At 46.7% G+C, this 12,028-nt stretch overlaps 1 protein-coding gene across 1 annotated transcript in view; it reads right to left on the bottom strand.

The window, feature by feature from the left end:
* LOC147102876 (dynein axonemal heavy chain 17-like) overlaps nucleotides 1–12,028 on the bottom strand; it is a 908,504-nt gene that overhangs the window by 355,618 nt on the left and 540,858 nt on the right. Inside the window, exons 42-43 of the mRNA XM_085963770.1 lie at nucleotides 8,412–8,550; nucleotides 5,389–5,616 (exon numbers count right to left, since the gene is read on the bottom strand). Of these exons, the coding sequence (XP_085819896.1) occupies nucleotides 5,389–5,616; nucleotides 8,412–8,550 (367 nt within the window). The remainder of the gene's footprint in view (nucleotides 1–5,388; nucleotides 5,617–8,411; nucleotides 8,551–12,028) is intronic.

Raw genomic sequence — 12,028 nt, 5'->3', positions numbered from 1 at the left:
GACTCCCAGGGCCGCTCCCTCCTGACTGTATACCACTGTGCCGCCACCCCTGGTGGGTCTGTCCTGCTGGTGGGACAGGACATACCCAGGGATGGTGATGGAGGAATCTGGGACGTTGGCTGAAAGGTATGATTCTGTGAGTATGACATAGAAACATAGAAGATAGGAGCAGGAGTAGGCCATTCGGCCCTTCGAGCCTGCTCCGCCATTCAATGTGATCATGGCTGATCATTCAAATTCAGTACCCTGTCCCTGCCTTCTCCCCATATCCCTTGATCCCTTTAGCCTCAAGAAATATATCCAACTCTTTCTTGAATATAATTAATGAACTAGCCTCCACCGCCCTCTGTGGCAGAGAATTCCACAGGTTCACCACTCTCTGGGTGAAGAAATTCCTCCTCATTTCAATCCTAAATGGCTTACCCCTTAACCTTAGACTATGACCCCTGGTTCTGGACTCCCCGGCCATCAGAAACATCCTTCCTGCATCTAGTCTGTCCAGACCTGACAGAATTTTATAGGTTTCGATGAGATCCCCTCAATCTTCTAGACTCCAGTGAGTACAAGCCCAATCGACACAATCTCTCCTCATACGTCATTCCTGCCATCCCAGGTATCAGCCTGGTGAATCTTCGCTGCACTCCCTCCATGGCAAGAACGTCCTTCCTCAGGTAAGGTGACCAAAACTGCACACAATACTCAAGGTGCGGTCTCACCAAGGCCCTGTACAACTGTAGCAAGACATCCTTGTTCCTGTACTCGAACCCTCTTGCTACGAAGGCCAACATACCATTTGCCTTCTTAACCGCCTGCTGCACCTGCATGCTTACCTTCAGCGACTGGTGCACAAGGACGCCCAGGTCTCTTTGCACTTCCCCTTCTCCCAATCTATTGCCATTCAAATAATAATCTGCCTTCCTGTTTTTGCCACCAAAGTGGATAACCTCACATTTATCCACATTATACTGCATTTGCCATGTTTCTGCCCAATCACCCAACCTGTCCAAATCGTACTGGAGTTTCCCGACATCCTCCTCGCAGCTTACCCTCCCGCCCAGCTTTGTGTCGTCTGCAAATTTGGAGATATTACATCCAATTCCCTCGTCCAGATCATTAATATATATTGTGAACAGCTGGGGTCCTAGGACCGATCCTTGCGGTACCCCACTAGTCACTGCCTGCCACTCGGAAAACGACCCGTTTATTCCAACTCTTTGCCTTCTGTCCGCCAACCAGTTCTCTATCCAAGTCAATACCTTGCCCCCAATCCCATGTGCCTTAATTTTGCACGCTAATCTCTTATGTGGGACCTTATCGAAAGCCTTCTGAAAGTCCAAATACACCACATCCACTGGTTCTCCCTTAACTATTTTACCAGTTACATCCTCAAAAAATTCCAGTAGATTAGTCAAGCATGATTTACCTTTTGTAAATCCATGTTGACTTTGTCCGATCCTGTCACTGCTTTCCAAGTGCTCTGCTATTACATCTTTTATAATAGACTCTAGCATTTTCCCCACTACCGATGTCAGGCTTTTCTCCTGCTTTTTCTCTACCACCTTTTTTGAATAGTGGGGTAATATTAGCTACCCTCCAATCCATGGGTACCGTTCCAGAGTCTATCGAGTTCTGGAAGATGACCAGTAATGCATCTACTATTTCTAGGGCCACTTCCTTAAGTACCCTGGGATGTAGACCACCAGGCCCTGGGGATTTATCGGCCTTTAGTCCCATCAATTTTCCTAACACCATTTTCCTACAAATACTGATTTCTTTCAGTTCCTCTCTTTCATCAGACCCGATGTTCCCCGGCATCTCTGGGAGGTTATTTGTGTCCTCCTTTGTGAAGACAGAACCAAAGTATGTATTTAGTTGGTCTGCCATTTCCTTGTTTCCCATTATAAATCCCCCTGATTCTGACTGTAAGGGACCTATGCTTGACTTCACTAATCTTTTTCTCTTCACCTATCTATAAAAGCTTTTACAGTCAGTTTTTATGTTCCCTGCTAGCTTACTCTCATATTCTATTTTCCCTTTCTTAATTAATCCCTTTGTCCTCCTTTGTTGACTCCTAAACTGCTCCCAATCCTCAGGATTATTGCTTTTTCTAGCCAATTTATATGTCCTCTCCTTGGATCTTATGCTATCCCTAATTTCCCTTGTTAGCCACGGTTGAGTCACCTTTTTTGTTTTATTTTTATGCCAAACTGGGATGAACAAATTCTGTAGCTCATCCATTCGGTCTTTGAATGTTTGTCATTGCCTATCCACCGTCAACCCTTTGAGTGCCATTCCCCAATCAATCCTACCCAACTCGCTCCTCAAACCATCGTAGTTTCCTTTATTTAAATTCAGGACCCTTGTCTCTGAGTCAACTACTTCATTCTCCATCTTAATGAAGAATTCGATCATATTATGATCGCTCCGACCCAAGGGGCCTCGTACAACAAGATTGCTAATTTATCCTTTCTCATTACATAATACCCAGTCTAAGATGGCCTGATCTCTGGTTGGTTCCTCGACATATTGGTCCAGGAAACCATCCCGTAAACACTCCAGGAATTCCTCCTCCGCAGTATTGTTACTAATTTGGTTGGCCCAATCTATATGTAGATTAAAGTCACCCATGATGACTGCTGTGCCCTTATTGCACGCTTCTTTAATTTCCCTTTTAATGCCATCCCCAACCTCCACCTTACTGTTTGGAGGTCTATATACCACTCCCACTAATGTTTTTTTCCCCTTAGTATTTCTCAATTCTACCCATACAGGTTCCACATCATCAGAGCTAATATCCTTCATTACAATTGTATTAATCCCTTCTTTAACCAGTAGTGCTACCCCACCTCCCTTTCCTTTTTGCCTATCTTTCCTGAATATCGAATACCCCTGGATGTTGAGTTCCCAGTCTTGGCCATCCTTGAACCACGTTTCTGTAATCCCAACCAAATCGTATTCGTTTACCTCTATTTGCGCAGCCAATTCATCCACCTTATTACAAATGCTCCTCGCATTAAGACACAAAGCCCTCAGGCTTGTTTTTTTAACGCTCTTAGACCTATTAGAATTATTATTTACTGTGGCCACGTTTGATTTAAACCGTTGATTTCTCTGACTGCCACTTTTTTTTTTCTCCTTCCTATCTTTTGCTTTTATCCCTGTTTTCCTTTTCTCTGTCTCCCTGCTCAGGTTCCCAACCCCCTGCCATTTTAGTTTAAACCCCCCCGAACAGTGCTAGCAAACCTCCCCGCAAGGATATTTGTCCCGCTCTGGTTCAGGTGCAACCCGTCCGACTTGTACAAGTCCCACCTTCCCAGAAGCAGGCCCAGTGATCCAGGAAACTAAAGCCCTCCCTCCTGCACCAACTCTTCAGCCACGCATTCATCTGCTCTATCCTCCTATTCCTATACTCACTAGCACGTGGCACCGGGAGTAATCCAGAGATTACAACCTTTGAGGTCCTGCTCTTTAATCTGCTACCTAGCTCCCTAAATTCTTGTTGCAGGACCTCATCCCTCTTCCTACCTATGTCGTTGGTCCCAATGTGAACCACGACCTCTGCCTGTTCACCCTCCCCTTTCAGAATGCCCTGCAGCCGTTCAGTGACATCCTTGACCCTGGCACCAGGGAGGCAACAAACCATCCTGGAGTCACGTCTACGGCCACAGAACCGTCTATCTGTTCCCCTTACGATAGAATCCCCTACCACTATTGCTCTCCAACTCTTTTCCCTCCCTTCCTGAGCAGCAGCAACACCCGCGGCGCCAGGAAGTTGGCTGCTGCTGCCGTCCCCTGGTGAGTCATCCCCCTGAACAGTATCCAAATTGGTATACCTGTTTGAAAGGGGGATGGCCACAGGGGTCTTCTGCACTACCTGCCTGCTTCTACTGCTCTGCCTGGTGGTCACCCATTTCCCTTCTGCCTGTGCAGCCCTACCCTGCGGCGTGACCAACTCATCAAATGTGTAATCCACGACCCTCTCAGCATCATGAATGCTCCACAACCCATCCATCCGCAGCTCCAGCGCCTCAATACGGCCCGTTAGTAGCTGCAGCTGGATGCATTTCTGGCACACGTGGTCATCAGGGACACCGGCAGCGTCCCTGAATTCCCACATAGAGCAAGAGGAGCACAACACGGGGCTGGGCTCTCCTGGCATGACTTACCCCTTTAATTAATTTAAATGAATTCAATACCACCAGTTAAGATATGCTCTAGGGTGCTTATTTACCAACTGTCCCCACTACACCACAGAGACCCAAGAAAATATAAACCGCAGAATTTAAGCTTGTAATAAAAGAAATACTCACCAACCAATCACTTACCTGCTTCCTGGTGACGTCACACTTGGATTACTTTTTACCTCTCTCCCGGAACCTGGATTGGTATGCCTCTGGTGATCCCTCGCAGGTCTGCTGCCTCTCCGGTCTCAGGGCTCTGGGCCTCGCTGCCTCGGGCTGCTGTTTAATTACCTCTGCCACCTCTGGTGATCCCTCGCAGGTCCGCTGCCTCTCCGGTCTCGGGGCACTGGGCCTTGCTGCCTCGGGCTGCTGTTTAATGACCTCTGCCACCTCTGGTGATCCCTCGCAGGTCCGCTGCCTCTCCGGTCTCGGGGCTCTGGGCCTCGCTGCCTCGGGCTGCTGTTTAATTACCTCTGCCGCCTCTGGTGATCCCTCGCAGGTCCGCTGCCTCTCCGGTCTCGGGGCTCTGGGTCTCGCTGCCTCGGGCTGCTGTTTAATTACCTCTGCCGCCTCTGGTGATCCCTCGCAGGTCCGCTGCCTCTCCGGTCTCGGGGCTCTCCTGGGCTGTTGCTTGACTAGTCTGTGGGACAGCTCTCCCAATTTTGGCACAGCTCTCCCAATTTTGGCACAAGTCCCCAGATGTTAGTGAGAAGGACTTTGCAGGGTCGACTGGGCTGGGTGTGCCTTTGTCGTGTCTGAATCTGGTGCCTAGGACAATGCCAGGCGATCTGTCTGATTTTATTCTTATCTCTGGGCAAGCTGACACTCAAACTAAATACACAAGGGGAAAACAGAATGAACTATTAAGGTGGGTACAAGAAAAAGTTCCATTGTTCAGTATGAAATAGCTTGATGTTAGGGTTGTCCCCAGCGACTTCTATACACTTATCTACAATTACACTGTCCATGCGACATGAAAAGTGACAAAGAATGCTTACTGCCTTTAAATTGGCCCTAATATCTGATATGATTCTATATATGCGTGTATGATTCTACATATAAATATAATATTATACTGACTAGTGTGTCATTGGGAAATAACACTTTGCATGCATGAATATTTGCATGTGTGAGCACTTGTTCGTATTTTGTAAATCGTTTGAAAACTAAGCACATGAACTATAGCTAACCTGTATAATTGCATTACCTGTTCAAAATCTAAATCTCTCTTTCTTGGCACATCTAGTGCTGGGAACAGATCTCCTATAAGTCCCATAAACACAGGTAAATCATCTGTTATTATCTTTGGAATATTAAAATCTCTCAAGGCTCTCATAAGAACCTGGTCTTCAGGACGAGTTGGATCTCCTCTTTTCAATGAGCCAGCCACAACCAACACAGACTTGATAGCCCGCAATCCCCAATCATAGTGGTCCTGTGAAATAAGATGACATTGTTATGTTTTTGGTCTCATTTTTTGGGAAACCATTAAAATGAGTGACAGCCTCTGATTGGGAAAACAATGACAAATTGCTTTTCAATCATTTTAATGTAACACTAAAATTTTAATAAAATATTTTAATGGAAGTCCTAAGCTCTTGAATTCCCTCCCTAAACCTCTCTAGCTCCCTTGTCTCCTTTACGTCACTCCTTAAAACCTACCTCTTTGACCAAGCGTTTGGTCATCTGTCCTAATATCTCTTTAGACTATATAATAGAAAAACAGAAAATGCTGGAAACACTCAGAAGGTCAGGCAGCATCTGTGGAGTGAGAAACAGAGTAAACATCCTTGATACTTATGGGGAGGCAGGGAGGGAGTCGGGGTGGGGGGGGTGGGGGATATATTCTGGACAGAAACTCGGAAGTATTAACCGTAGGACGTCTTTTATAATTTTTCTGCAGGTTTTCCGCCTGACAGCCTGGGTGGGAAAGCCTGTGGCACAAGGCTGCAGCCGAGGAGCATGTAGGGAGGGAGATCGTGGTCATTAGGGGGGGAAGAGATTGCCGGGGGTGGGTGGGAAAGAGATCGCTGGGGGAGGAGGGTGGGAAAGAGATCATGGTCAGGTGGTGCAGATTGTGGTTGGGGGCAGAGCATGGTCGGAGGGGCAGATGGTGGTCGGAGGGGCAGATGGTGGTTGGAGGGGCAGATGGTGGTCAGGGAGGAGAGATCCCGGGGGAGAGATTGTGGACAGTGGGGGAGGAGATCGCGGTGGGGTGCAGATCATGGTCGGGGGAAGAGATCGCAAGAATGGAGGGAGAGCGTGGATGTGGGGGGAGATCGGGGGAGTCAGCGGTCGTGGAGCTGGAAGCAGGTAAGCTTGTTGGGCTGGGAGAAACACTCCTGCTCCTCCTGGCACATAAGCAGTGCTGTAAATACACTTATTTTATGGATACGACCCTTCTTGCCTCCTTTTACCTGTCGGGTTTCCCAAAGCCTGGCAAACCCGTCCAAAATGGATTAAAAATTAAAATCCTATAAAAATGGAGGCACGCAGCCTCCTTAAAAGCTTTTCCCGACCAACCCGTCTGCTGAGACCGTATTGGTCGCCAATCCCGCCGCCATTAAAATGGGCAAGTGACTTTTCAGGGCTCACAGAGCTTGTTACTAAAACTAGGTTTGTTCTGGCACCTTTAAGCCATTTTAGTCACCTGTCGAGTTAACCATGGGAATGGGATTTCTTAGTCAGCACTTACGAATGCTGCATTCTCCGACAATTTTATTAGTGTTTCAACAACAACAAGTGCTGACCAAGAAATCCCATTTCATTAGCAACAATTATAAGTATCAGTCAATGATAACACACCTTTTCACATCCCTGAAGCAGTTAACAAGCCACCTGAAAGAATATAAATTTTGAATAGCTAGAGAATTGATCTGTGGAGTATACCAATGGGATATAAAATGGCTCAAAAGTGTCAAAACAAAGCTAGTTTCAGCAACAGGCTCTGAAAGCCCTGTAAATAACATTGAGCAGTGATGTAAGCACATTTTAGTCAAAGTAGAAAAGTCACCTGGTCCAGATGGGATGCATCCTAGGTTACTGAGGGAAATAAGGGTGGGAAATGCAGAGGCTCTGGCCACAATCTTCCAATTCTCTTTGGATATGGGGGTGATGCCAGAGGACTGGATGATTGCAAATGTTACACCCCTGTTTAGAAACGGGGAGAGAGATAACTGGGCAACTACAGACCAGTCAGCCTAACATCGGTGGTGGGGAAACTTTGAGACAATAATCCGGGACAAAATTAACTGGCATTTGGAAAAGTATGGGCTCGTAAATGAAAGTCAGCATGGATCTGTTAAAGGTAAATTATGTTTGACTAACTTGATCGAGTTCTTTGATGAAAGAACGAAGAGGGTTCATGAGGGTAGTGCAGTTGATGTTGTCTATATATAGACTTTCAAAAGGCATTTGCTAAAGTTCCACATAATTGACGTGTTAGCAAAATTAAAGCCCATGGGATTAAAGGGACAGAGGCAGCATGGGTACAAAATTGGCTCAGGGACAAAAAGCAGAGAGTAGGCATATAAATAGTAAACGGGTAGTAACTATAGGCATATAAATAGTAAACGGGTAGTAAGAGGAGGGGTGGGGCTGATTAGGGACCAAAAAGGAGTCCTACCCAATACTCCCCCCGCCCCCGTCACCTATGCAACGCACCCCAGTCAATATCGGGGCCACTGTTTCAAGTGGCAGAAGGGTCGGTAACCAAAGGACACAGATGTAAAGTGATTGGCAAAAGAACCAGCGGCAACATAAGGAAACATTTTTATTACACAACGAGTTGTTGTGACCTGGAATGCATGGCCTGAAAGGGTGTTAGAAGCAGATTCAATAGTACCTTTCAAAAGGGAATTGGATATATACTTCAAGGGGGGAAATTTGTAGGGCTATGGGGAAAGAGCAGAGGAGTGGAACTAACTGGATAGCTCTTTCAAAGAGCCGGCACAGGTACGATGGGCTGAATGGCCTCCTTCTGTGCCATATCATTCTATGATTTTTGCTGCTTTGGAATAGGCAAAAAGGCTGAAAACAGAAAGGGACATCACTGGCTGCTGCTGGTACTTGTTGCTGTTACTAAATACTTATGGATCAGGAAACACAGCACTATTAACATAATTATTTAAATGACTAACTTTCTTAGAATTTTACATTAATGCTAAGCACTATTTCATTTTTTTGTGTGGGAAGATCAATCTACTAAAATAAACAATGATTAGAAATTACCTGTTTAGAAAGGAGCTCTTTACAGAGTGTGTAAAGGGTAATGAATTTTCTAGCAAGCAGTCTGGCATCAATGAAACCTTCAGCAACCAACATGATTTCACAAATTAACTCAAAGTCTGGTACAACCATAGCACAGGGTCTAAAAGAAGAGAAGTAAAGAATAAGCAATACATCTGCAAATTTGAAAACACATTAATCATTGACAGGCCATACATTGCTATATTTATAAAGATAATCTAGAAATGGATTGCTGATGCTATTCTTGCTTCAAGTATAATCAGGGCAGGTGGAACCCCAGTGGAAAGCCTGGCTCCTTAATGTAAAACCAGAATTGCTTAAAGGTTCTGGTGGCAATTATGGCCCTGATTTTAATTTTGTGATGCGGGGGGCGGGGTTGGCAAGGGTGGGGGTTCGATAGCACACAGGAAATCCGGAAGCAAGTGCAACGCATCTGTCAGTAGCTTTTTAATTCAGCAACCTTATTGAGGCAGTAATTCCTCCCCAAACGCGTGAGTACGGAAGGGGTACTCACGCGTCTGGCCGGAGGAAATGCCGGTTTTCAGCATGCACAGCGCATGCGCTGAAAACCGGCATTTCCTCTCCTCTAACCCAAAAGTTGAAGAGGCTAGCGCGTGCGCTGTAGGGGGCAGCGCGTGCGTCTTGGATTTCCTCTGCTTGGGGGGATTTGCGCGTGTGTAAAGGCCTCCGGTCTTTACGCTTGTAAAAAGCACACGGAAGTATTTATTTTTACAGCTAAGTGGTGTTTTAGTGCAATTTAGAATTTTTTTTCCCACAGGTTTATTATTTTAAAGAATCTACAATAAGGTAAGTTTAGTTTTAGACCTTTTTTATTAAAAATTTATTTTTTTTCAAAAAAAAAAATTGTTTAAATTATTTTTTTAAACTTATTTATACTTAATTTAATGATTGGGATGTTTTTTAAATTTTTATTTAAAGTTTAAATAGTGTTTTGGGCCCCCGTAGTTTTCATGAGTTTGACAGTTCTTACTCTCAAACTCATGAATGAACCTTCCCCTCCCCTGATTGGTTGTACAGTGCTTACCTGATCCCAGCCGGCACATCGCACTAACTACGCCACTGGATCAGGTAAGCACTGCGCGCTGACATCTGAACCGGGCCTGTGACAGGAAATGCAAGCAGGCCCGGGCTTCAGATGTCAGCGCGCAGGGTGAGTGCAGATCGGGGGCTTGCATGCGCGGCAAGCCCCCGACACCAAGTTCTGGGCCATTATAATTTTACTTCTGAGTTTCCCATCCAATCAGTGGCAGCAGGCATGATGTGGTCCCACATAACTCGATCTCAACTCCAATATTTAAAGGCACACTGCAAAGTGTAAGTTGAGTTTGGAGCTGGGAAGAAAAGAGAAGCAAGTGGCAGAATAGATTCCTCATGGGTAAAGGCTGCGTCTCGTTTCAGTGATGCCTTCTTGGATGTGCTGTTGGGGACTGTGAGAAGTCGGAGGGAGATACTGTTCCCCACCAACGGGAGGAAAAAGCCTGCAGCTGACACCAAGAAGATGAGGTTGGAGGTAACAGAGGAGGTCATCAGAAGGAGCATGGTGCCACACTCCTGGATTCAGTGCAGAAAGCACTTAAACGACATAAGCAGGTCTGGAAAGGTGAGTACAATGGGACATTCACCTACATCCTGCTGTGTGTATTACCCCCACCCCCTCACTCTGCCTTCTCAAACCTACTGCAGCACACCACTTCTCACACCCACTTACCTTGCAGGTGCATCCATCCTTCTCTTTCTGTGCACTTCCTCACATCCCCATCTATCCATCCACCACTCGCAAGCACCCTCATCCTTAGGCAATGTCATGCCTCTCCCTCATAGTCGCCTCTTCCTCATAGTCACCCTCACCAAATGCACGTCATCCATCAGCTGAACACATGCCATTACACTCACTCATACATCTCTTCCTTCCCTCCTTGCAGGAGAAGACAGCACAGAACACCAGAGAGAGGGAGAGTACCGGAAGAGCCCTCCAAACATCTCGCAACTGACAAGTGCAGAGGAGGAAGCACTGGTGATCAGTGGCGTTTCGGTGTCCTTGGCTGTTGGCTTACAATTGGGCAAGAGCAGATGGTGGAGCCAGGGACAGCAGTGGAAAGTCCACATCAGGGGGCGCAGCCCTCTCCAAGCTCTGCTCAGCTGGACACAGATGCTGTGCCTCGGGGGCCGTTGATGAAGAGGAAAATTATTGAGCAGCAGCAGACAATGTGCGATGCACTGACAGGCCTTCAAAGTGGAATCACAACGATTGCAGAGAGATTGGAGGAGTCCACCTCAAGCATGATTTTTTCGTCCATGGACAGAGTGGCCAGCACTACGGACCGTCATACACTCCAATCAAATGAGTCCATGCACACCTTCAACAGCACAGGCACAATGGGACGAATGGCCTCCTGTGCTGTATCATTCTATGATTCTATAGCACCGTGCAAACTCTGGATGCGAACATGTCTGCCACCTTAAATAGGTTGGTAGATACCTTAGTCTTAGCCTTACAGGGCCGTACCAATCTGCATTAAAATGTTCTCCAGCACAGTGGTAGCAGTGAAGTGCGTCTGGGCCATGAGAGGGATGATGGCAAAAAGGGTCATGGAAGTGGGGACTCTACTCAAAGTGCTTCACCCACAGCTCACCTCTCAGTCAGGAGCCCACCTGCTGTCTCGTCTCCCAATGGCCAAGTCTGCCCCTGCACAGGTGCAGGTAGAGCAGTCTTTGGCAGGGCCCTCACAGGCTCCAAAAGCTGGAGGACGTCGGCCAAGAGCATCTCAACCATCAGAGAAGGGATCTGAGCAGCCTGCCTCTACCTCTGCTGAAGCCACACAGGTTGCACCACGTAGGAGTAGCAGAAAAAAGAAGAGTTTTACTGCAATTATATATTATTATATATAAGAACAGAAGAACATAAGAAATAGGAGCAGCAGCAGGCCAGTCGGCCCTGCTCTGCCATTTAATAAGATCTTGGCTGATCTTCTAACTCAACTCCACTTTTCCACACTATCCCCATATCCCTTGGTGCCTTTAATATCCAAAAATCTATCGATTTCTGTCTTGAATATACTCAATGACTGAGCATCCATAGCCATCTGGGGGTAGAATTCCAAAGATTCACAACCCTTTGAGTGAAGAAATTTCTCCTCATCTCAGTCTGAAATGACCGACCCCTTATTCTGAGACTGTGACTCTTAGTTCTAGACTCCCCGGTTAGGGGAAGCACCCTCCCAGCATCTACCCTTTCAAGCCCCTTAAGAATTTTATACATTTCAATGAGATCACCTCTCATTCTTCTAAACTCTACGGGAGAGAAATTTGGTTGTTAGCGCCACCGATTAACTCCTAAAGAGGCCGAGAAGTGGGGCGCTAGCCAATTTCTGGGCAGGCGCAAGGCTCGCCCCATATTGAGCATATATTTAGCGCCGGCGCTAAATCTTCGCGCCCGCTCATGGGCGCAGGCTGATTATGACGCCATTTGAGTGTGCAATGCCTTTTGGGCGCCCCGGACCGGAAATTCAGTGGCGCCCCCCTCCGTAGCGCCTGGCGCTAATAGTGACAGCTTACTTGGACCTTACCAAGTCACTCTC

Source organism: Somniosus microcephalus, chromosome 21 (genome assembly GCF_052327205.1).
Source record: "Somniosus microcephalus isolate GS21.2 chromosome 21, FLI_Smic_1.0, whole genome shotgun sequence".
Classification (NCBI taxonomy): Eukaryota; Metazoa; Chordata; class Chondrichthyes; order Squaliformes; family Somniosidae; genus Somniosus; species Somniosus microcephalus.
The sequence above is the reverse complement of the archived record's forward strand: the minus strand, read 5'-3'. Positions and strand labels throughout refer to the sequence as shown.